The following is a 27,233-nucleotide window of genomic DNA, read 5'->3' on the forward strand; positions in this document are numbered from 1 at the left end:
TAAAAGTTATAATATAAATCAGTCCTTTTAGAGAAGTATTCAGAATTCTAGTTTTGATAAAAATATGGATATCTTCCCTTTAGAAAACACAATAGACTCTCTGAAGTAGTGGATTTGTTACATGGATGGCAAATTTTCTTTGTGTAATAACAGGAAATTGTAGCTAATTAAAAACAAAGACAAAAGTTAGTTTTTTAACTGCAGTATCGTATTTTCTCACAGATACTGACAGCTACCAGTAGGACAAAAAGAAAAATTACCCAAGTTATGGCAACTTTCATAAAGGTATATAACATGATATAATGAAACTTACTTTTGATGATCTCCCAGTGGTCTTTGCCCAATGGATTTTAATAAAGACTCTGGTCGAACTGTTAATTTTGGTGATGTCTTGGGGCTAGTATCAGAGTCTCCACTTTCCTCATCTCCCATGGCCTTAATATAGCTCCCACTTCTCATTCTTCTGCAGGGGATCTCTTCATCTTTCCCACCAGCTGGGTATCCTCCCCATTCATCCTGAGGTACCTAATGGAGACCATAAACACACAGACTAAATGTGTTTTATTATTTTCATATATTTAAATACTTCCTTGAATTTTCGTTTTACCAAGTCATAATTTTTTCATTCTTCAGAAAAAGATCACTTAGAAATTCCTGAGGTCCCCAAATGATTTGTCGATTCAATTCCAACTGTAAGATTGGAAATTTTCAGTTTATACATGTTGGAACCTAAGGAACAATCAAGTCATGGTTTCTAAATTTCAGGAAATGGCTTAGCTCCTAAAAACCTGCATTCAGATTTTCAGCTGATAACCAGTAAGTTGATCAGGTGTCTCAGACCTAAAACTTATGGAAAGTGGAGCACTTCAGAATCTTTTACGAGCACTGCTTATAGAAGGATTTGATGAATGCTTTTGATGAAGGTAAGTGAAGTATTAAACTAAGCTAGGCTATGATTTTGGCTTAAATGGATACGATTCTGAATTAGAGCAAACTTGGGTAAAAAACCCTAAATGTGGCAATTTGTCTTTTTCTCTTACGTAGAAACTGAAAAATAATTCCTGTGACATATCAGGAACTTAGCCAGTTAATTAACACATGTGGTTGAGACTGTTTTCATGGAGATGGGGTGGTCTTACTATTTGAAAGACTGGTAGCCAGGTAGCACACAGCTGGTGGATAGATATCTGTCTGTACCACAAATTGGCAGAGAACTGTGCAGGAGTAGATTTACCAGTCCAAAGTGAAATCAGCCATGTTTTAAGACCGATAAACTCAGCAAGCCTGTCCTCTGCCAGTACTGCTGATTCTTTGCTTTTTGTTTAATCTTCTAAGGTGCTGAGTCCTCTGGTTTCAATCCAGAAACACACTTAAGCTTTTACTTAACTTAAAGGATATAAGGAGCTCTCTGGAATCCATTATAATGACTCATGGTTAAAAAGAAGGATGGTATAGAATACATCAGTAGACCAGGTCTGATGACCTGCTGCACTTGGCAGCATCAAATCCTATATAAACTTAATGATGTCATATACATTAAACAGTACAATGGCATTATTTATCAATCTGAACTTCCAGTTAAACATATATCAAGGAGTTTCCACAAAGCAAGATGTGTAAAAGTCTTTCAAGTCAAAAATTTGAGACTTTCTACAGACAGAAGTAATTGAGAAACTGAAGCAAATTTTCCCATTGGGTCCAGCACTCCTGGAGACTGGATTAAAATGACTGACATGGTCTGCCTGTCATCTTCAGTGCCCTTTCAAGATACATGAATTAGCCACACACCAGGGGAACAGACTTTGAGTCCCAAACAGGGATTAAAGGGGAAATGAAGTTTTAAAACGAGATGAACAAGTAGAGATATTAAATTAAAGAAACAAGATCAGGAGGGGAAAAAGACAGACTGAGGATAAATTCAGTTTTCATTCTAGACATGAAACAGATGGCACTGATCAGAAAAATGTTGTATACAAATATTAGAGAAAAAATAAGAGTTATGTTGTTATACAAATAGGACAGATCATGAACATAAATGGGTGGGATCATGCGAAGAAACGAACTTTGTCCATTATTCAGCTTTAGATGATGACTGAAAAGGTAGCATGAAAAATCTTCCCAAACTTGAAACCTGTAAATGTGATACATCATCCTCGTTTATTTTCTAAGACTTAGTATGTATGAGATTAATGTCAGAATAAAGTTTTTGGACATTCTAGAAGACCGAAAAGGTATTTACACACCACGATGCTTGTAAAACCAGGCTTGTAAAATGCAGACAAAAAGATATTTTCTAAAGATTTTTTTATTTACAGCTGGCAGCACTATTAACTGTCATATAAATACACTCTCTCTTTTAACTCAACTTTATTACTCCTATGTTAACATAGTTAAAACAAAATCCAAATGCTGAAAAAGCATTAATTGGCATCTACATGGGCCCCCTGCAAGCTATTTTGTTCAATTTTCTGTACGAAGGCTGAGCTATTCTGTTCAAACTTCATATTATTTTTTTAAAAAAACTCATAACTTTTCCATAGAACAATTATTTTAGCTTGAAATTCCTTTCCTTCATTTCAATTTGAAGATAATTAAATAGAAAGCTTAAATAGACATTGATCAATTATCTTTTACTTACTCAAATGCAAAAAATTATTAGTTTCTCAGCTTTCTTTTGCTTGAAATTCCATCTTCAAAGAACTAGATAAGGACTGGATTTAAATGAGTAAATATAGGCTTATTTGTTGATCGAAGTTGAAATCTTACTTTATAAGACAACTGATTTTTTTTAATATTAAAGTGTCTAAAAATTTAAGGTTTTTACTGTGATAAGGAGCTTTATGAGGAAAAATCTTACAGCTGTATGCCTTACTATTTTTGTTGATTACATTTCTTTTGCTTCCTGAAATCATAAGTTAATGGAAATAATGTAAAAGCTAAAAAGTAAAGAGACCCTGCTCCATTTGTGTTTCTGATTTACTCACTGTACACAGTAATATTCTAAGTACCCCTTTCTAATCTGAATAATCTATTTGCTATCACAGAAGCCTCTATAATTGAAAAAAGCATTATTCATAATTAAAATGTGTGCATTTTTTTCACCCTTGAGCCATTCAAAGGAGTAGAATACAATGAACACAGGGAAAAGGCTTCTGGAGTCTGGCAAGCATTTTGACAATGTGTTCTCTCAGAAGATTTCATGTAGAGCCTAGGAAAACAGCTGGAGTCCTTTTGCTGCCTTCAAAAGCCAATGAAAGGGCCATTAACATTGTTTTTCCTCATGGACTGAGATCAGAAGCAAAATTTGAGTCCCAGTTTGTCCTGGTTCATCATTTACTTTAGCCAACAGGTTAAATACTTGGAAAAATCTTTCCAAATCCAGGCCACCTCAGATCCCAATGTGGCTTTAGAGAAAAGCACAGGTATTATACTAGTGCAGGAAAGATTTTTAGTAAGAAATATTAACAAAAATATTTAACAGCATGTGTAAGGGTCATTAAACGTACATTTTCCAAAACATGAAAAGGCCTTTGCAGATTGCAGAAATGCTTTCTTACAATAGTTACCAGCTTCTGAAATTCCCATCTGCAGGGCTTGCAGCTGCTAATTTGGAATAATTACCCTAATTATCCACTTGCATATACTGATGAGTGCTGATATTTATAATGTTTAAAATGGCCTACCTCCTGTTCTAGATGTTAACATGGATTCTTGTATATTCAGTTTCTGTCCACAAAGGAGTTAGACTGCATATTACCATATGAATTTCCTTTTGTAAGAACAATGCACTGACAAGGTCTGGATCTTTTCATTTAATTTTGTTACCAGCTGCTGCTTTGGTTATAGCTACTACAGACAATTATGAGTCTCATGATTTTCATGCACTGTTGCTGTGAGAGGAACAAGCAGTTTCAGTAAACTTGCGAACTTTTAGTTTTCTGCTGATGATTTGATGTGATATATTAGCCACAGAGGGCCAATTTCATTAAGGCACCTGATACCTAAAACTTACTACATTTTATGGAGTTGATCCTGAAATGTAAGTAGGATGTAAAAATTCCCTATAAATGCCATTTAGGAGAGTTACCTCCTTCAGAGTCGCATCCAAAAAGAACCACAAGGTCCCTTTAAGTAGAAAAAAAAAGCAAGGTATGAAGAATAAGCTCAAACCCTTTTTCCTTTCTTTGGTTTATTGTATCTGATTACAGGCAGCAAAAAGGCCCTTCTATCATTTCCTATTCATAGCCTAAAACCATCTCCTGAAGAAGAAATTCAAATATTGTTTTTCCAAACTAGTGAGCAGCCTTATTCCTCCTTTCATGACAAAACAGCTGTGGAAATGGGAGACACTGCTGCTCATCTTCCAATCAATAATGGTTGGAGTGCTTGGGAAGGAGAAGATTTAGGGTTGACAAATAAACTGCCATGCTCTCCTTCTCTTTTTATAACTGATGGCTTTTTCATGAAACACAGACTGTCTGGGGACTGCTGGATAGTAGAGAAAGAAAGTGTGTGCTGCAGCCTCATGTCCAGACAATTACCTGCAATGAGGATTTGGTTAGAGTCCTTGGATCAAACACTTGCATGAATTAATATGAAAGGGTGCTTGGATAAAACTTACGGAGCATCTTAAAAAAGCAAGAAATGCCTTTGCTCCAAACTGCCTTACAGCCTGCTGCTCAGAATGCAATTTGAAGAATTGAGACAGTGGAGGTTTGACCTTGTGTGGGCTAAGGAAGAAACTGAACTCACCTCTTCCTAGGAAGTATTCTATAAAATTTGTTACTGTGAAAATAAGGTCCCTTGTTTTAGAAAAAAAAAGTTACTTTTTGGGTGTGGTGTTAGGAGTCCTTTGGACTGGGTTTCTTAGTTGTGCTCAGATTGGACCTGTCAGAAAAAAAGGATTTTGGAACCCTGACTAGACTTCTGCAGCCCCCTGCTTCTGAGAGTGCACAAATCCTACATGGAAGCAACAGCATGTTGTCAGAGAAAATTTGGGATGAATTGACCAAACCTCTGGAACAAACTAAGAAGCATGGAATTACTGAACTTGGAAGGGACTCTGGAGATCTCCAAGCCAACTTCCTGCTAAAAGTAGGGCCAGGTACAACAAATTGCTCGGGACTGTGCCCCGTGGGTTTTGAATGTTTCCAAAGATGGAGACTAAAACCTCTGTAGGCAACCTCTGTAGGCAACCTTTCCAACGTTTGATGAATCATGGGAAAGATATGTTCCCTTCTTTCTAATCATAGAATCATAGAATTGGCTGGGTTGGAAGGGACCTCAGAGATCATCGAGTCCAACCCTTGAACCACCGTTGCGGTTGCACTGAGTGCCACATCCAGTCTCTTTTTAAATATCTCCAGGGACGGAGAATCCACCACTTCAGTGGGCAGCCCATTCCAATGCCTGATCACCCTCTCCGTAAAGAAATTCTTTCTAATATCTAACCTAAACTTCCCCTGGCACAACTTAAGACCATGCCCTCTTGTCTTGTTGAAAGTCATCTGGGAAAAGAGACCAACCCCCACCAGGCTACAACCTCCTTTCAGGTAGTTGTAGAGAGTGATGAGGTCTCCTCTGAGCCGCCTCTTCTTCAGGCTGAACAGCCCCAGCTCTCTCAGCCTCTCCTCATAGGGTCTGTGCTCGAGTCCCTTCTCCAGCCTGGTTGCCCTCCTTTGGACCTGCTCTAGCACCTCGATATCCTTCCTGAACTGAGGGGCCCAGAACTGGACACAGTACTCAAGGTGTGGCCTCACCAGCGCTGAGTACAGGGGCAGAAGATAGGTAATCTAGGATCCCATTCAGCCACTAGTGTTATCGGTGTGAACACCTTACCATGTACCTAAGAAATACATATGTCAAAACTAGAAGAACCAATGAAATATTAATTCTTCTGGACTTTGATCACTGTTAATTCAAGGTTTTTGTTTGTTTTTTGTTTTTTTTTTAATATCAGTTAAGGATTTAGCTACAGAAGTCAAACTAGCAACAGCCACTGGCAACTCAAAACAGATCTGTTCCTGTTGTTCTACTCACTTCTATGGCATCTGGTCCCAATTTTAAAGGTGTTCCATCACTAAACTGCTGTTCTGCTTAAAATCTGGCATGTCACTTTACTATCTAAAAGGAAACACTTCTAAACATAATACTTCATCTGAGAGAGCTGACTACCCTCCTTATTTCTAATTCTCAAAGGTTAAAATGAGGATTACCTACCTTATAGGAGTCATGTGAAATTTAATTGTCATGCAAATGTAAAATGCACTGGAATATTCATTATTACTTATCTTATTTTTGTAATATAAATTTCATATTTTACTGGAAGCAGAATCTGTCTGTGCATGTAATTAGATTGCAGATGATATGAAGAAGTGTAAGATATGAAACACTATGTAGCAGATATGAAATTATTGTAATTTTATGCTTTCTCAGCCTGGTCAAGAAGGTGACCCTCCCCCCCCCAAAAAAAAAACAAAACGAAAGAAAAGTAAAAAGGGCACAATGTGAAATGGTGGTAGATTTTCTTTTAAATAATGATTTCACAAAGGAGTCTCAGAAAAACAGCCTTTGTGCACACCTGTGAGTAGATGAAGATATATTACAGTCTTGCAAGGAAGACAGAATTGCTTTTTAGCATGGCAGAAATTTTCCCTGATATTAGAATGGAACGTAGGAGCTAGATTCCCTGTGTTTTCAAAAATTTTGCTGAAAGGTTAAAGACCTAACCTGGGCTGCATCTTGCCACTCACTGAAGGTGAAGGGGAGTAAGGAATATACCTTCCAGCTGCAATGTCCCTCTGGCAGGGCAGCAGACAAGGCCCAGGGGACTACAATATCATCACCTGAAGCTAACTACAAGTTATCCTGCCACAATTTTGGGGAGACGTAAATTGAATTGCCTGAACCACATTTGAAGGGTGGAATGAGCCCAGGTCTCTGCACAGCACAATGAAGAAAACCAGCCTGGTTTTGACTGATGAAGTTGTGGGAAACAAGAGTCTCTGAGTTCATAAGCTAAGTGCTCACATAGCATCACCTCCATCCCTGTGACCTTGCTGCATCATGTCCAGTGCTCCTGCAGGCAGATGGAGCCTTGTGCAGACATCACAGGCATCTATTCTGTCCTCTTCTAGCCACTTTCAGAAATGGGAAAATAAAATATCATCAGCCCCTTCAGCCCAAACTCTCAACACCGCATGACCTATCAGCCAAAATCACCTGTATGTCCCTCTGGAAATATCTTTGCCTTTACCACTGCAGACACTAAGAGAAATTCAGTGTTGTCTCCCTGTGATTATCTGTGTAAGAAGGGCAAGCCCCACAGACTTGGGTCACAGAAGTATAGAGTAAGAGACAAAAATGCCCTTAAAGGAAGAAAAAGAGAAGTGCACCCAATCTGCTCAGAATGCACAGTACCTCATAAAAACTGCACAGACTGCAGATGTAGGAAAGTCCACCACTGCAAAGCTGTTATAAAGCTAGGAAAAGGCAATATACCCAGATCTGACCCAAAAAGAGGTCTGTAAAAAACAGTGTCTTCATTAATATAAGCAGAAAATTATTTTATTTCTATTTGTTATAGAAGCACTACTGAAAAATACAGTGCATTCAAAACAGAAAACGTCTTTTAAAGACTATATTAAACATATTTGCTGCTCATTGATTTTTCTAATTTTAACTAATGATTGACAGTTTTTAACAGCTAACTCCAGATGACTCCAATTACTTAGCTTACAGAGTCAAATGAGGAGTTTTTTGCTGCCTGGTTACTAGGTAGTGCTTAACTATAATACTCGTGAAAAGATTGGTTCCCCTATTACCCAAGCTCTTCACGGGTGTAATACTTGTGCTGCCAGTAAGCAGGTCAGAAGATTAAAAGCTTTTTGGTGGAGTAGAAACAGGCTTAAATATTGTTATGGAGAGGCCTGGCAGACTGATTACACCACACTCCCTCACACTTGCTGGGGTAAGAGCTACGTGGTTACAATGGCAGAAGCACCATATGGCTGGAAACATCCTGTGTCTCATGCCACTGCCTGTAATACTACTCTGGGCCTCAAAAGGCAAACTTTAGGGCAGCATGAGACCCCAGAGAGGACTGAGTCAGGCAATGGGACTCATTTCAAAAACAACCTAATGGTTAATGGGTCCAAAGAGCACAGTAGAGTGGATCTATCAAACCCCTTGTCATGCACCAGCCTCCAGAAAGACTGAACGGCATAATGGCTTGCTAAAAACCACCCTGAAAGCAATGGGTAATGGAACTTCCAGAAACTGGGACAAACATTTAGGACAAGCCACCTGGCTAGTTAATATTGGATCAATCAATTGAGTGGATCTGTCCTGTAAGATTTTTTACATAGAGTGGAAGAGGACAAAGTCCCTGTCCTGTGTGAAAGGAACTTGTTGAGAACAGCAGTGTGTATTTCTTCACCACTGGGCAAAGTCAAACCCCTCTGTGGGGTTGTCCCTGCTCAACACACGGGACACGCGTGGGGGGTGGTGCAGGACAGGTGATGCCCAGTGGGTACCACAGAGACATTTGACTGTGTCCACAAAAACTTACGTTCAAATTGTATAATGTACCTTTTTTAATATATATATGTATAACGTGTATAGTTACGGAAGCATATGGTGATGAATAAGGTGGATTGTCCTGGTTTGAGAAAACCAAGATAAAAATCTGCCAGGGGCCACACGGACCCAGAGGGTCCCGAAGCCCCGCTCGGTGCCGAACCGGGGGTTGAGGGTGGGTCAGGTCACCACAGGGACCAATCACAGCGCTGCTGCCTGGGGTGGGGAGCGGTGCGGAATGGCGCCCCTCAGGGGCCTTCTCTGGCGGCGGTGCTGCAGGGGTTGGGGTTTTTGTGTTTCTTTGCCTCTCCTGCACCCCGTTTTCTTGCCCAGTAAGATCATTGCTCATCGGGACAGGTTGCCTCCTCCTGCCTCCCTGAGCAGGGCTGGGGAAACTGTTCGAAGGCTTTTGTGGGCTGTCACTGGGACCCCGGGCTCAGGCAACCCCCACCTGCTGCTGAGTCCCCTGTGGGACTTCTGTATGAAAGTAATTACTGATTGAGTGAGGAACAAGGATTCTATACTTACATGTATTGTAATTCACCGTCATTATTCTTATTTTGTTATACCTATTCTAGCTTGTTTCTAAACCTTAAAGTCTCTTTCCTTTATTTCTCTTTTTATCTTCCCCTGGGAGCATACTGGGGGGATAACAAGAGATCATATGTCACCTGGTTAATGGCTAAAACTGTGACACCCTACCAGGAGTACAAGGGACCTTATTCATATAGACATTCATATTTAAACACATGCAACTCAACTTGGAAAAACAACCTTCAAGCACAGTGCTGTTAGATGGCCAAAACCAGTTGGGGGGGGGAAGACGGGGTGGAATAAAACATTGAAATAATATTTATGAATGCTTCACCATTTTTTACAGTCACGTCCTTTCAGGAGAAATGGTATAGACCATTCAGGAAAGGAGCCAGGTTTGCCCTAGGCAGCAAGCCTGCAGCACAGCAGCTGAGTGTGTGGTCATTACAGCCCCATGTGTGTATTCCTGGCAGTCCTGTCTGACAGATGCAACTGGACTGAGTGTACAAAATAATAAGTTACTCCTGGCTGAAAACTTCTTCAGACCCAGCAACACCTTTGGGTAACAACTGCAAAGGTCAGCCTTCAGCCTGAGTGAGGTGAATGTCAAAAAACAATTTAGCAACATACTATACTAATGTTAAAAAGGACGACAATTCCCCCTGATTAAAGGGCAGTGAGATCATGGCCTCTCTTTTCTACTCCTAGCTTTGACATTTCTACAGTAATAGGCACTTGTTTTGGCAGCTTTAAGAAAATACTGAATCTGAAATCTTTCCACTATTGTTTAGAAAAAAGCTTCAGCATTTCATTTCAGCCAAGAAGAGCATCCTAGCACATGGCCATGGAATCACAGAACCACAGAATATTTACGTTGGAAGAGACCCCCAAGATCATCCAGTCCAACCTTTGACCAGCACCATAATCTAACTACTAAACCAAGTAGCCATGTTGAATCATGTTGTAACAGTAATACAAGACATCAGTAATCTGAAACCACCCTTTGGACAGGGCTTTATGTCATCATTGATTGAATGTATTTTCTGTTTGTTTGGGGGTCTTTTCCCCCTTTTGGAAAGGGTAATTAAGAAGAGTTATCTTTTTTGTGACACAAGAAACTATCAGCATTCTGTAAACACAGAGGAGTGTCAGCTTTACTAAATCCTTCCTGTTTAATATTCTTAAAATTATACATGCAATGCTTCAGATAGATGACAGGCAGAGAGAAAATTGTAAGGAACCATTAGGAGTAGTTGAGCTCGCTGCTCTGTACAATAGGGCCTGTACCCTTACTAACCTGAGGAACAACTCCATAGAGTGGCCCCAGGTGCTGGAGCAGCTGTTGCAGGCTCACATTAACACTGAAAATGGACTGTGAGGCAATAACTGTCCCACTATCTCCCTTATTGTCTGGGCATTACACATCTCTTGACTGGGAGGGCACAGGGACATCTGAGACATCCTTGTGGGACTTTAGTGGACTGTAGAAAGCAAAACGATACTGAACATGTCCATGCTGATTTATAAGGCAGACCACCCTGTTGTCCCAGTACCTATGCTACCTTTTCATCTCTGCTATGCATATAGGCTGAGAGAATTGAGATTGAGAAGGCTCTGAGGAGACCTTACAGTGGCCTTCCAGTACCTGAAGGGGGCCTACAGGAAAGCTGGGGAGGGATTCTACATCAGGAATTAAAGTTACAGGATAAGGGGTAATGGTTTCAAACTGAACTAGAGAAGATTTAGATTAGAGATTAGGAAGAAGTTCTTTACTGTGAAGGTGATGAGACACTGGTACAGGCTGCCCAGGGAAGCTGTGGCTGCCCTCTCCCTGGAAGTGCTCAAAGCCAGGTTGGATGGAGCCTTGAGCAACCTGGTCTAGTGGGAGGTGTCCCTGCCCATGGCAGGGGGGTTGGAACTAGATGGTCTTTAAGGTCCCTTCCAACCCAAACTATTCTGTGATTCCTGCTGTGGAAACAACCCAGAGAATTCTGGAGAGGTAGTGGGTCATAAATTATTGTGAAGGCAGCACAGGTGATGGCAATGTGGAGGCTAGTATGCAAACTCTGCTAGCTCTGGCTGACTCTATGATATGCATCTGTTAGTAGAGTATTGGATGTTGTTTCTGGGGTTTTGTCAAGCAAACAGATACGATCTACTTTTACAAAGATGAAGTGCTGAGGAAGGTACATTGAGTTAAAATCTATCTCTGCAAACCAGATGGAGAGTGCAAAGCAGTAGCATGCCACTCGTGGGCAACGTGCTCATTTGTGGGAATCTGTCCTGCCCTGAGAAGAGTTCCTGAAATAACTAAGGGCCTAACACCTATTTATCCATTAACTTATCCTCAAAGCTCTTCTCCGTGTAGGCATAACTTAAACAAGTAAAGAGCCTCATTGGAACTGTTGATTTTTCTTTTTCTTTTTTAAGAGATCATCTCTTGTGCTTTTCTTTCCTTCTGTAGAGAAGAGCTGACATTATTACCCACATGCTTAGCAATGCCACTGCTGGAACGGATGACGCTAGTACTTAAATGCACTAGGAAGACAGGAGTGGGCTGAAGCCATTTTTAGAACAACATGCTATTTTCTCTTTTAAGGAGAGTGCTGACTCATTCACTGTACCTTGTGGTATGTTTACCTTGATTGCTTGCTGCTTCACAGGCTGTTCAATGGCTGAGGGAGGAATATTAATCAGTGACACATAGCACTGTGCTCCAGAACGTCAGTGATGGTGAGTGCTATGCTCTTGCCTGTCTTTTGGCTTTATTGTAGGAATTACTTTTCTTTAACTAGCATTCACAAGTATTTCAGTCCTGGAAATGGGAAGCAATGCTACTGTGTTCATCTCTTTAGCACAGCTATCTACTAGATACCCATTTTTTCTATTGGAAATCTTTGCTCCTCACGGGTTCTCACACCAGAGTAAAATTAATCAAAGTCATTGCACTGTATATGTGTTGAACCTAATTAGCCAAAACAGCTGATGAAGACAGAAGAGATTTCACCACTCATTTATCTTTTTCTTAACGTATTTTGTATTAAAATGACATGGAAAGCAGTAGCAGCAGCTACAGCCAAAATAATACAGAAGTGTGCTTTACTTCATGTGTGATCTACTTAAGCTATTCTGCCTGTGGAGTGAGATGACAGAAATGTTTTGTGCCCAGAAATCTCTTTGTACCTCAATTTGTTTGCATTCAAAACAGAAATTAAAGACCCATACATAAAAAACCTGTTGCTAATAGTTCACAAGAATCTGATAAATGCCATTAGTGTACTGTTACAAATGGCTGCTCTCTGCTCCCATGGTGCTGATTGACCTCCTGGTTCACATTACAGTTAAGATGATTTAACAAGGTGGAGCCCAAGGGATCTTCCCATTCTTCCCCTCTCCCTTCTCTCTGCATGTTACCACCACTTCTACTGTAGTAGGAGTGATGTAAATCTGATTTGAACTGTAGATGAGAAAAATAATCAGTATTTTATACAGCTTTATTTCCACTAATTTAGTTCTCTGAGATGGTCCACTTTAGGACTAGATGGCCACCCATGCTGGAACAAGGCATTTTGACTGAATCACCTCTAACTTGCAGCAGCACACTCCTTGTGCAAGGAACTCCCCCAGTTGAAAGGACTGTCTGTAGAGGAGCAGGGAATGTGAAACCCTAAGAAATGAGCCAAAGGCTAAGTTTGGAGATTTACCAGGTTAAAGAAATACTGGCTTTCAACCCTAGCACATGGTTTAAGCATATAATGTGAAGACACCTTCCAAATCTCTTTTCTCATTTCTTGTTTTCAGACATCTGTGAATTTGGTAGAAGTTCACCTCTTAGAAATAAATTTCCTTTGTTCACTCTTCAGAGTTTCAGTTTTAAGGAAAAAAAGCATCTCAGTAATTGCTGTGGAAGACAAAATGGAATCCCAGAAACACAACACAGAAAACATGGTCACAAGCACAGGCCAAAGTCACTGCCATGGCCTTCCAGTTTGGGACTCTGTACACCAAAAGTTTCCAGTGGAAAACAGAAATAGCAGTATTTTATTCATGTGTTGAAAGAATAAACAAGATGGAGGCCAGTAGACAGAAAAGTTATTTGAGTACAGTGAATCCTCATGTAACTAGGTAGCAAAGTGAAAGCCATAAATGTATTGTAAATTTATAATATTAATACATAAATGTAGAATTAATTTTCATTAATCTGAAGGATGTTTATGTCTTCATATATAAGGCTACCAAAGGATGATAATTTCATGGCTTTGCTTTAAAAAGAATTGTCAAAAATATAGCTGACATGACTCAGGAGAAATGCCTTTTAATATCATGTGTTGTAATGGTATAAACACAGAGATCCTGTGAAGGGCCTGGGGTTTTCGCTAATCGGTTCACTTGTGCACCTCAGGGAAATCTGCTGCTGCATAATCAGTTTCATAATCCCTTGCATTCTCATTTCCTTGCTCTATACTCTGGGGCAAGGGAGAAACTCTCCTGGCTAGAGATCCTGACATGCTTCTCTACCTTTTTTTCAGTTTCTGAATCTAATGATTATTTTTATGCAATCATTATTTACTGATACTGTAAGAAGAGCCAAATATTCTTCCTCAGTTTTGCAGACAGAGTAACTGAAGTATGCAGTGATTAGCAAATTAGATTTTCTGGGTCAGGGAGAGAAAGTTCATGGCAGAGCTAACAATGGGACTTTCGTCTCTGTTCTTAGCTATAACAGTGTAACAGCACAGCATTCCTCAAAGTAGAAGTTTCAAAACTATGTATTATGACATTGACAGAATGGGGTCCCTTCAGTTTGTTTCCTCACCTTGGGCTAGTGAGTAATCCAGCCACTCATCCTGAGGGGTATCTATACTTTGAATGGCATATACAGATTTTATAGAACATGTTAGTTTTATTTTAGAATTTTGTTATTACAGTATTCCTGTTGCAGAATTCCTGGTATTATAGCTTTTGGCACAACTATAGACTCTTTATTGTGGTAACTGAACACTCAAGTCTTAATGAATTTCCATTATAGGATCTCTGTGAACAGGGAATGGCTGCTATCCAATTTTTAAAGTGGCTTAAAACCAAAGATCACTGAGAAAGTATCTGATGCAGCAAAAATTTAAATTCACATCTCCTAGGTTTTAAGCTGGATGAACCTAGCAGTGTATTACTTAATTACTGGATGAAAATTCCTTTCTGTACCAATCCCAAGTTTGCAAAAAGCATTAAAAAATTACTGCAAAAAAACGTGCTTTCCTGCTCCCTGGTCTTGCCAAAGGACTTGGTCTGAAGCTTAGTGATAACCAAGCTAGTTTGTAAACTCAGTGTTTCACATTCACTTGAGGGTGCTGTTATAGTGTGGGACTAATGAGAAGGCCATGAAAAGTGAAAACTGGTGGCTTCTGCAAAGAAAAGTAAATGTAGAGTGGGGAACAGGAAGCAATGAACTGCCACAAGAAGGAAAGCACAAAACACAGCAAAGATGTAAAGGGACCAGAGCTGTCTGTGTAGAAGTAGGAGCACAGCAATTTAAGGCCAAAGGAAGCCATACCTAAACTTCTCTGTAATCTTGAAGCCAGATATGTGATTTTAGAACACAGACACAAGTGGAAGTGTCTGCTTCCAGTTCTGGCTTGTTGAGTTAGATTAGGGAAGTGCAGGCTGTTTTACATACATGAGTACTGTACTTGGATATGATAAAATATCACAGCTGTCAGCCTAAATTGGAATCAATTTGCATAGTAATGCTATGAGGCTTGCAATTTCTTTATTTTCCTTTCTCTGCAATGAGGAACTTTCCCTGTTTCAGTAGGTAAGATTGATCCTGGATGTCTGCATAACTGTTTCAAAAACTCTGGCTCTTCAAGTATGACTTATTACTATTGGTCCTCTATTGCTCCATGGGGAGAGAGCTCTACACGGAAGTACAGCAGTTGCTAGTCCACAGGAACTGAAAAATCTCAACATTCGTATATCTAGAGTAGAGATTTGCCCATGTCAGGGTGAGAATCAGTTAAGTTCTACAGAAAGAGAAGTTCCTTACAAAGAAATAAAAGAGAAGGCACTCAGAACAATGTGGGCTTGGAAGGCTGCACTTGGCAAAACTACTGAAGGGAACAATTGTATGCTACATTTTTTTCCACTGGCAAAGCTAGCTGAAGAAATTATCCTTCCAGCTACTCCGTCCTTTCTGTTCTGCTCCCACTGCAGTACTTTGTACACCCTGATGTGCTAACGACACTTGCCATATGACACTTGTGCTTGACCCTGGCCATGTAAAAGATGTAAATGTCTAAAATTAAAATTTGGAAGATAATTAAAAAAAATCCAACAAAACCAAACCCCAAACCCCATCACTTTATCATTCAAATCATTGTGCAGCATAGATGTCTATACTACCATGACTTTGGGGTGCCAAATGGCAGAAAGCTGTAGGTATCGAGGTAGGAGAAAGTGGGATCTTGGTTGTTGCTAAAGAAAATGGTGCAGAACACTACAACCAGTTTGAGTACCAGGCATGAAGTGCTTCTCTCCTTGAGGCACCCACATAACTTTTAACAAGGACAGCTTATAGTTTCAAGAAGTTTAGTTCAGTATCATTTTGGGTGACCCAGTCACAAAAAGGGAAACTGTGAGTTATCATCATCACAACAAAGAAATTCAGTACTGCAGTAAATCAGTTCTCCTTGTTGCTTGAACAACCTGGAAAAAGGGAATAAAATAGCACTAAAATAGAAATTTATACAGCCTGTTTTCAAAATTACTCATTTACATGTGTATTTGACACTTTTCCAAGCTGTCAGACTGCTGGGAGAACTGCCCCTTTTTAAGTCTGATATATGGACTTCATTGAGGTTTCAGTGTGACCTTCAAAGATGAAAACACACCCACTAACCTTAAACTAATTTGTATCATACTAGTTTCATTTAGTTTTTAATATATGCCCTATAAACCAAGACAAAATCTAGAGTTTTCTTACTCTCATGGAATATCTGCATTATGTAAGCAGTACAGACATCCTTTAAGAGATACACAGGTTACCCTTGTATTTTCTCATGATGACTTAATGGCATAAACTGTGAAGCTTTCTCCATTACAAATATACAGAAAATCTTTCTCTTACCTGAAGGTAATGACATGGCCTCAAGGAAGGTTTGATTTCCTGATGAACCAGAGGCTTATCTAAATTCAGCGATGATTTGCGATAAGCTTCTTTAGCCTGACTTACTGTAAGTGTGGACCAAGAACTCCTTTTCATATATTTACTATCAGGGGTCATTGCCAGCCCTTCACAAGCTGAACATTTCACATCATTGTTACTTTTGGAAGTCTTCAATGAGAGATCCCCAAAATGCCCCTGGAGTGCCTCAGGGTAGCAATGGGATATATGATCTGCATGGTGCCTATTTACCACGCTAGGGGTTCTGTAAGTGCTATCGCTGTCCAAATTGTCATCAGAGCTCCACCAGCTGCTCATTCCAGATTTATGTTTGCTTTCTGGTTTTCGCTCCTTACTTTTACTCCTTTTGCTATGCTTGGAATGGTGCCCGTGATGGTGATCGTCCCCTCGACTGTCTCCCTTTGTTCCATTAACGTTGCCCTTGGAAGAGCCTTCCAGAGAATGAGACTTAGTAAAAAGTTTCTGGACTGAATGAACGAGATGGCGGATTCTTCCCGGGCTCTCGCTGCGTTGTTCCGCAGCCGTTGAGGTCCTCTGGTACTGTAAAGTGTGAAACCCATCCCGGTGAAGAGGGAGTTGTTTCTCAAATTGGTCCAAAAGATTGGCGGGAATGCGGTTAATCTTAGGGTTACCGTGAGACATGGTGCAGTCGTCTCTTGAGTCGTAGTGTGAGCTGTAGTGCATTCTGGGGAAAGTGCTACTTGACATGTGATCGCCCATCACCATGGGCATCATCATGCACTCGGAATGGATGGAGCTGCGTGGCGAGCAACGATGGTGGTCCATCGGGCAACTCTCCGTGGGGCTGAGAAGATACGGCTGCCTTGTCTCCTGCCCATGGTGGATATGGTCGTGGGTGTGTTCACAATCTTCAGGGGATGCTAAACCACAAGTATGAGCTGAACATAACTGTGGTTGGTTGCGACTACCAGATAATCCTTTCATATTCCTCGGAGCAGGAGAGTATCTTTCTTCATTGAAGTGCTGAGAAGGTGACCATGAGTACTGCTGGTCTGTCAGAAGAACATATAAAATCTGTTATGTGTCTGATGGAAAGATTAACTTGCAAAATCCAATTATATTGCAAAAATAAGCATTTTTTTCTCTACGACTGAGATGGAAAGTCTCACCACTTAAGGAATTTCATTCACCAATTTAAAACTGGTTAAAATTGCTCTCTACAAGCAAATTACAGGGTGAATGCACCCCCCTTCCCATTTGCAAAGTTGTCTGCTAGCAGTTCTAATTTTATGAAGTTATTAATTATGCAAATTTACTCAAATAGATTTAAGGAATACATTCACATATTGAGTTTTATATTTGATATTTGAAATTCATATATGTCAAGCTTGGTGGCTAGTCATTTAAGTTATATGGGTCTAAAATCTCTATCTGTGGCTTCTCAGCTGAATATCTTAACCTAAACGCATCCTTTCTCCATGGAGCCATTTTCATATTACAAACAACATTTTCATAAATGAATCTCAGCTTCAGGATCCCAGATTTGCTATTCATAAACATATATAACAAACAGCAAAGAGAAAAAAAATTGCACATGCTGAAACAAAGCTTAATAAAGCTTAATTTTTTCATCAGTAAACAGTTTATGAATAAGCACTTCATACTATTCAAACTTCTGTTATCCTTAGTCCAGAAGTATTGCTGTTCCCATACATGTAAAGTCTTCTCTATTAGGCAGTTTTCCCCTTTTTATGTCCAAATCACAAAACATTTATTTATTGGTCTGTCTTATTCCTGGAAAAATAAATATCTCTAAGTACAAGCTATGGGTTTCTACATACTTAATTATTTGTTCCTATGGATCACGTGCTCCAAGTTGTGGTTACTAAACAAGCATGATTACTAAATAAGTGTAGCTTGTAAGCAAAGATTTTGATATGCAAGCCTTTGATTTTTTTCTCTCATGCAATTTCTTGCAGCTGTCAAATGCTACAAACAGAAAATTAAAAAACCCAGAAATGCTTCAATTTGATTTTTGCATTCACTTTCCCCCTTCAATTTCAGCTTATTTAAGCAGCATTTCAGAAGCAGACAAAGACATAGGATGCAAGACAATCCTTTAAAGGATCAGGCAGATGCACAAGTGTTTATAAAACCCACTTAGCAGTCTTTTTGTAAATTTGCTCTATAAAGAATCTAAATAATCTTGCACAGGTGCCCGACACAAGGAATTTGAAGGCCCCAGCCACAGTGAAAGACATAGAATATGTACTCATTATATGTAACAACATAACTGGATGCTGGAGATTAACCTATAGAGATAACAGAGTAGCCAACAGCACTTTGAGGGGTTTCTAAGTACAAGACAAAACTCTCCTATATCATATTCCCACTGCTGGTGAGACCTCAAAGGCTGGATATGACAATGAAACAGATCAATAGCTGTATCACTTTAATTTGATTAAAAAAAAAAAAAAAGAAAAAAAAAGAGTCATAATTTCAGTAGAGTCCAATTTCTCTTAGCATCAGCAATCCCATAACCTAAATGCTCAAAATTTCCTATAGAGGAAGATGCTCTGATAGTTTTATTACACACTAACTTCAACAGAGCTCCGCATAATGTTTTAAAATGAATGTAGCATTAAAATAATAAACAATAAAGTATTCTTCCTCTTAGGCATAATCCTACCATACTAAAGTCAAAAATGGATTTAACCAAATGTCACCTCCAGACTGTCATGGTCTAAAACTTATGTGTGTGTTCACATATATAATTTTCTGTTTCTATTTTGGTTTTATACCAGTTTATTTTATTCAATTCTTGGCTATTTTGCCATTAAAAAAAATTACTGTTTTTTTACTCAGTCTGCTGTACTAATTAAGTTACAACACTCGCATAAATTACAAAAACAAAATATAACTTCATTAGAGATAACAATTTTGATTATGCAATTAAAAGTACAGCTATATATAGACAAAGTAGTAAATTATAACAGTGCACTGGGACTCAGCCACTTATGTATCTATCTATCTATCTATCTATCTATCTATCTATCTATCTATCTATCTGTTTATCTATCTGTCTATCTGTTTATCTATCTATCTGTCTATCTTCCCATTCGTATCTATGAATGAAGGTAACTCTTGTGCTGTGTCTCAATTGCAGATGCATTAAAAAAAAAAAAAAAAAAATAGAGCATGGCAGAGATCCAGAACGAATGAGGGAGTTTTCTGGGAATAAGAAACTCATTTAAATGAGTTTCCTAGCACAGAACTGCTAATCCCTAGTGATTTCTTTAGGCCTCACGCAGCATCAAACATAACCCAGAAGGCTTCAACCATTTTCATCCTGTTACATCCCTAGGAACATGAGACAGCATGATTTGATTACACCGTAGTGAATAATCTACCAACAGCTTTTCCAACACTCATGACTCCCTGTGATTTTAGCCCAGTGCAACCGTAGAAAAATACAATTTGCTTTACGTTGCTCTCACAGCCTTATAGCACTTTATTCGCCTCATGGAATTTCTGATCTTTTTGTGTTTGAAGCACAGAAACTGCTACAGGCATTTAATAAGCATAATCAAAATAATTAAAAACATAATTAAGAAGGGGGCATTTACCAAAAGTAACTTTCGCCTCTTATATCTGCCATAGAGAGTAACTGATGCTGGATAAAGTCCCAGATTACATATGCATCATCTAAATTTATCATTCCAGTTAGGTTTGGGGTCTTCGTGGTACATCAAACTTATTTGATGTCATGGGCACCATTACTTTTTACAATCCCTCTGAAAATCTTCAAAATTTTACATTGTAATATATACATTTATCAAGTAATCTGTTCTTTGTACTATTCAGTTAACTTTGTTCCGGATCCCTGTTTCAGGGCTTGAAGAAAGAGTTGATCTATGACTGAGTGAATCAGTGTATGGTACCAGACCAGTGTAATTGACCATGTGCTAGCTCTTAGCCTGCCAGAAACAGAAAGAAAAATGTGCTATTAAAATTCAATTAAACCAACATGATTTTCTTGCATTTGCAGAGGGGTAAAAGTGTGTCTATGGTCAGTGTCCACAGATTAGCTGATTAATAAAAATTGGTAAAGCTACATTATTAATGATTTTTCTCAGTCCTTTAAAAATGAAATTTAAGATTTTGTTTCAACAAAATGATGACATTCATACAATAATGATGGAACATATTGGAGTTTTTGTCTGTGTCTTGAAGACTATGATATGTAAAATAAAACATATTTTTTAAAGCCAGTCCTATGTTTTATGTGGGTAATCCTCTAAAAATATAAAAGTAGTTGAGGATACTAATATCCAGACCCTTAAAGAAATTTTGAAAGTGTCACCATCAGAAATTAAAGGGAGACAGAAGAATAAATAAATGTAACCCAAAGCAGATAGAGGAATAGGAACAAAAAATATTATATGTGAACATAGGAGTTAATTTATTTTAGGTTTCATGAGAGGAAAACGGCTCTTTCCATTGACTTCAATTGATAGTCACATAAGAAGTAAAGACTACAGGAGGCCCTAACCCAAAACATATTCTTTTTATGTTTTATCCAGTAACTCCAAATCCTGAAAATCCCATAAAGCTCTTCTTTTCAGAGACTACTGTACAGATATAAGCCAGCCTTTAACCTTCCTTGGCAGATGGAAGGATTTCTGTATCCCTTCCTGTGCATTCCAACTCTTTCTCTGTTATGCCATGCCCTTTCTTGCTTTTTTCTCCTGTTTATTTGGGGTGTGTTTTTTTGGTGGGTTTTTGTCTGTTTGTTTGTTTGTTTGGTTGGTTTTTTTTCTTGACTGTCTGATACTAAAAGAGCTGCTCTCTTACTCTAAGCAGATGTTAGTTTGCCTGTCTTCAGGGACTGGTCACAATTTTTACATCACTAAGACTTCTTCTTTGTGCTTGTCAGTATCCAGGATACTGGATAAAGAAAAAGAGGTACAAGGACCAAGAATATTGTTTGAAGGAATGAAGTAGAATTATTAATAATGTTCCAGAAAAAAAGGGATGAAACCCTCTAAGCCATGAAAGACAAAGAATGTGCATCCCTAGAATTCCTGGAACACTGCTCTTTGCTAAAAAGCACCAATGTAAAGACATTGGAAACCTCTCTGGCATTCAAAAGGAGAGCCTGTATCCATAAAAACACATCTTTTTGTGTGTTACACATTGAAGGCAAGCTTTTGGAGCATAATAATAATTCCTGGAACTAGTAAATGGTGCCTTATTTATTTATTTATTTATTTTTATTTATATATTGTAAAGCACTTATTCTTTCAATTGAAAAATCAATTCAAATTGCCTTAACCTTTTAAATCTCTTGCTAAACCGCTTACCCATCTGAAACGTGTGGGTTTTTTCTCTGGAGAAAAAAAAAGCTCTTTTGCCTAGTGTAACCAGTAAAATGCATGCTGAAAAGAGGTACCCATCTGGCTTTCAGAAAGGTGTGGTATAGGAAACGAGATTGCTGCATTGTGCTGTTTCACTCTGCTCAATTAGTGTTGCAATGTATAATGAAAAAAATATATTCACAGTCTAACCTATAGCTAATCCAAAAAAATTAAATAGTGTCAAACCAAGTATATTAATCAAATACATACATGTTAAATATCAAATGCATAATTGAATATTAAATAATAGAAATGTTAATTTTAAAATTAAATTAAATTTTAATTAAAATGTTTTAAAATGTTTAATTAAAATATTTCAGCTGAAGATTTGTCTCCCCCATGACTGCAGTATGTAGCATGAGATGAGCACCGTTTCCTTATTAATTTATTATAGTATTTTCCTCTGCTTTATGCTAACCTTGAAAAGGAATACTTTCAGGGACTAGGAAGAGTGACTAAACTGCCAAGTGCAAAGAAGAAATTCAGGAAGTACCTTAAAATTCTGTTCTGGTCTCCTGAGATTTCCAGCCTATTTATGTAGCACAAAACCTCATAAGGCATAAAATTTGCTTTAAATTGCAAAGATTGGGTGACTACCTGACTTTAACCTAAAGCTTTAGAAGATTTTCCTTGACACTGAGTCGATGCCTTTGCACTACTGAATTCCTGTCTAACATCTCAGGCTGTTTACTTGAAATATGTGAACTTTGAGACATAATATCCCCTAAAAAATAAGTAACATCAGCTCTCTCAGGACTGTCACAACAAGGCACTTTATGCACTCAGACTCCTTGCAGTCAAAGGAGAGTTGTAAACAGTTCAGAGGAGCTAAAGCCAAACACCAAAATGCCCGAGGCTGTGAAACAAACAGTAGCCATGGGCTGCATGTAAAGTCCTGCCTTGTTCTGACACTTTAGCCTGAAAAAAAACCCCTCTCTACCCAGGATCCTGAGCTGTCCTTGTGGTAGGCACATGTGGCTGTGTTTATACCAGCAGACTAAACAGCTGAGGATGTCATGAGTCCACACAGTTAAACTCGTGCCATCATAGTTTCATACTATGGAAACAGGACTCTTCCAATGAACATACAGATACGATTTCAAGAATAACATGGGCCAAAGATCATTATTGCTGTCTGGATGTGGCTTTATTTTGGAGTATGGGAAACTGGCATGATTCATCTTGACCTGAAATACATATCTAAAAAGTGTGAGATGAATACCACCCTTTGTGCACCTATTTATCTCTGCTGCAAAAACTGTGGAAATCAAGTTGTGATGCAGAAAACTATATCATAAATAGATAGATTTAGGTGATTTGAGGTATGTGTCAAATGCTGAAACATGCAAAAATGGCTTGACAGCCCAAGCAAATTCTGTGGAACCACATGACAAATAATGATCAAGGTAAGATGGTTTTTATAACTCCCCCTAGATAAAAATAGACATGCAGATTCTGTTCCTAAAACAGTGACCAGAACATACTGATTTCAAGCAGAGTCAGAAAACCTCCAGAGAGAAGTGCGGAGCACTTGGAGTGCTGCCATTTATTCAGTAGTCACAGTTTTGAGCACTGACACAGATGTCTGCAGGTGGAACAGATACTTGATGGCACCCTATCACATTGTTCAGGACAGCAATTCCCTGACTTCAGCTCCAACCAGCTCTCAGAAGGAGATTAGTAGACTGGCAATCCAGCACCCCAAGGGATTTATTTCTGAGGTAAATAAACATGATCAGAGGAAAGGTATATAGTAAAAGGAGGGCAGAATAACTGTTGATGAACAAAATAGGATCTTTGAAGTGGTGGGGTGGAAGGTGGTGGTACTGAATTTCAGGGACACAGAGTACAATATAGGGGGAGTAAGAAAAGCATAGAGCTGTTATCAGTGGGGAAAGCTGTGACCAGGAGCATGTTAAAGCAGGGTTACAACACTGACTGCCTGGCATGATGCACAGTGTGCTGTATGGGAAAAAGGTGGAGTGTGGAAAAGGTGTTTAAGGAATGATAATCACAGAATCACAGAAATTTAGGGGTTAGAAAGGACATTGAAGTCCGACCATTGAGTCCAACCATCCTACCAGAGAAGGTCACCTACAGACGGTCACATCACACATCTCATGGAGCGGAAGAACTGGCACTTGGCAGCTTTGAGGAAGATAGGAGGCACAATATTGTGCCCATGACATGACAAAAGATGGGACAGAAATACATGAAAAGCAATGAGATTTGCAAAAAGCTCCAGGGTTTGGAATGAAGGTATGTGTGAAGTCTTCATCTTGGTGCAATTAATTTCCATTGTCTTGAAGTATTGAGTGGCACACAAACCACAGTGCTTTTCAAGTTTGAAGAACATTGCCACTGTTCACCTTTTCAACAGTGCTGTGACACCACAAAATTATTTATATCTAACATTTTTTCACATAATCTGTATGATCAGTGAAGATATAAAGTATCAGGGTTAGGTTGACCTAAACTAACTAAAATGTATTCTTTCTTCTGAAGAAACAGCCTGGAGTTAAGCAGGGCTTCACTATGTGAATGTTATTGAACAATTGGTTGTAAGAAAATTTATTATAATTTTTCAAAATAGAGATCAGAAATGCTAGCCCAACACCATTAAACTTCTTTTGCTCCTTTTAGTGCCTGGCTTTATAGAGTTATTTTTCTAAAGGAGAAAATTTTGCTTCTTGCAGTGACAGGTCAAATACAGGAAGCAATCATTTTCTCTTGATGTCATTAAAAATGCAACCAATTTCTCAGCAATTAAAGAAAGGCAAAGCAGTTGGGTAGCTCAACTCGGAGATGTACAGAGGTATCTAAACATGACTCTAAGTAGAAGTGAAATCCTCGTCACAGTGATGGTAATGCCACATCTCCCATTAACTTCACTGGGGCAGGGGTTCTAAACCTGAAGTTCTAGAAAAGTTCTCGGTCAGTTAACCTGGGAATCCTGGTGTCTCTAATAAGGGCTATATTTTACAGAAAGCACAATTCATGCTGCACTGAAATATGTGTTAGAAGCCTGTAAGGGTCCCCAGTCAGGAACACAGTGGCATGGAAGGCTGAAAACAATTCTGCTGCTATGGTGACCTTGATAACATAGGGGCCAAGATTTAATTTCATGGATCTTTACCACTTGGACCAACTCTTCCCCTGAGAGGAACTACCAAATTGTCAATGTTTATTTTCTAATAAGAAATGCTTATTATTAATTCTTAAATGAAAACCAAACAGAAGAAATAATTCTGGTATTTATAAACATCTTCCTTGAGTGATTTTTATTTTTCTTACTATTTCTGAAATTCTTCTGAATTTGTCCATCATTTATGATGCTAAATCATGGACAAAGTTTACCATGCCCTGTAATACTGAGGGGACTGCAAGAGCCAATGTTTCTATATCTAAGCAAAAATATATATTGTACATTCCTTCTAAGTTGTCTTTTATTATTTCTTTAAACATGGGTATACTCTAAAGATTTTGCTTATTTTACAGAGTGCTCTTCTGGGAAAAGTATAATCTAAGCACTAACTCTCAAAAACATTGATTACTGCCACAGAACTTATGACTGTTCAATATAAAATAGCTTTCTGTTTCAAAATGCCCTTTGATTTTTTTTTATAACATTCAATACAGCTTTTAAATTGTCAGCACCGAAGAAAACTTTCAGTTTGTTTCAGCATCGGTTCTTTGCAGCCTTTTTGATTCACCAAAATTTTCAGTTTGTTTCAGCCTTGGTCTGACCCAAAACAATTATTTCTTCTACTTTTTGGAATTCATCATTATCTGCTCAGCTGTACACCCTTGGTGCAGCCTCTTGCTGCTTTGGCATTGTGTTGTGAACTTTTCTGCTCAGCTCATCCCACTGAGATGGAGGAGTTCTCATCCTGGTTTTCCTATGGGGTTCAGGAAGAAACAGCAGCCTAGTGACAAGTTTCTTTTTAAACCTGTTGCCATAGTAACAGGCAGAAAATCTCCCTCTTTCCATAACCTTCAGACTGGGAATTTTCAAATCAGGGTGCTGTCTCTTCTGCCTGGCTGAGTGCTGGTTTTGGATCTGCGATAAACATTGCAGAGATTAATTTGCCTCTTGCCACAAGCACTAGCACCCAGATTTTCCATATGGCAGTGAAGGGTCCAACTGTGAACCATGCTCTTGGGATGAGGTGGTGGTAACTACCCACACCCTTGGCAAGTTTGAGACAGAGCATCTTAAAATGCTGCTGTCTGATTATTTATGAAGAGAAATGAATTTGTAAAAAGATAAAGAAAGAATTTTGAAATTTGTAAACAGTAGAAAACAAATTGCACAAGAAAGGCACAATGAAAGGTAAAGACTGAAGTCCAGGTGAAGCCTGGACTGTACTAGAAGTATTTATCCTGCTACACAAGTTACAATAGTGCAAATCCCCTTGGGAAGACAGACAGAATCAGTGACCTACATGGCCACCACTGTGAAAGACAGCCATGGCCATGTATCTCCACCCTGGAATTAGCCCCAGCACCTGGGTTGTGCCAGTGTAAATCCTCCTGCCCTTAACAGAGCTTAAGAAGCTGATAATGAACGTGGAGGCAGATCAAAGTAACATTTTCCTGGCAAAATGGAGAGCACACCATTTAAGCTGCCCATCATGGGAAAACACTTAAAAGGCTGCAAATTTTATCCTTTAGAAAGGAGAAAATGCAGTGAAAACACTTTGAGAAGAAGGCAGGCATGGCAAAGCAGTCAGATGCATCAGTCTCTCCTCTCCATTGCAGATGCTGCACTCTTTGGGAAAGGAAATGTTGCTGACAGACTGTGCAGCCAGGTGTTACACAGGTGAGCAGAGCACGAGGGAGAGAACATCCCTCCTGGGATAACATCCCATATGTAAAAAATATGTAAAGCTCTTTCATCTTCTCCCCATTTTTTTCCCTCTCTCTTTTCCTCAGAAAGGTTTTTCATTCATTCTAGTGCGGATACTGCAATCAGTAGTCCAGATGTTGTCTAACAAAAGGATGGAACTTCCCTGCTTGGAAAAAAACCCCATTTCTTCTGCCACTGAACTTAGGAGTCTCCTCAGCTGCGTAGCTCTGTCAGAATGCAAAAATCGTTTAGCAAAATAGTATTTGTATCTTGGCAAAGTAACCAATGCATGACCCCTTTTGTATTCTGTAGTAGAAATGGATGAATAATTCATAACAAATAATCTATTTGATTAATCTTATCATCCTTACAAATATCTCCTCCTGTTTGTGAATTGACCTTGGGCCTAATGGGATTTTTGCAGTGTTATCTGACAGGAGGAAGTGTTTAATTTTTAGACATAGCTTCTGGTCAGCAGATTGTCAGTAAACATTTGTTGCCAACAGCCTGTAAGTACAATGCAGGGTAGTTAGCATGTTTTCATATAATGCCCAGGCCATATGATGCGATTTTGTTCTTCAGCATCACATCAGTAAACTGCAATACAGTGTCTTGATAGAGGAAAAGGAATGATTTCTAGTGAAATTACTTAGCTATGACTGAATTAAAAAAGAAAAGCTTTTTTTTTTTTTTTGAAGTATCTGTTTAGCTAGTC

The 27,233-nt window shown here is 38.9% G+C and overlaps 1 protein-coding gene across 1 annotated transcript in view; it reads right to left on the bottom strand.

Annotated features, from left to right (window-relative positions):
- DLGAP2 (DLG associated protein 2) overlaps positions 1-17,251 on the bottom strand; it is an 85,056-nt gene extending 67,805 nt beyond the window's left edge. Inside the window, exons 1-2 of the mRNA XM_030447276.1 lie at positions 16,235-17,251; positions 314-525 (exon numbers count right to left, since the gene is read on the bottom strand). Of these exons, the coding sequence (XP_030303136.1) occupies positions 314-525; positions 16,235-17,236 (1,214 nt within the window). The 5' untranslated portion in view covers positions 17,237-17,251. The remainder of the gene's footprint in view (positions 1-313; positions 526-16,234) is intronic.
- Between the last annotated feature and the right edge of the window lie 9,982 nt (positions 17,252-27,233).

The sequence above is a fragment of the Calypte anna genome, chromosome 3 (assembly GCF_003957555.1).
Source record: "Calypte anna isolate BGI_N300 chromosome 3, bCalAnn1_v1.p, whole genome shotgun sequence".
NCBI classification, from domain to species: domain Eukaryota; kingdom Metazoa; phylum Chordata; class Aves; order Apodiformes; family Trochilidae; genus Calypte; species Calypte anna.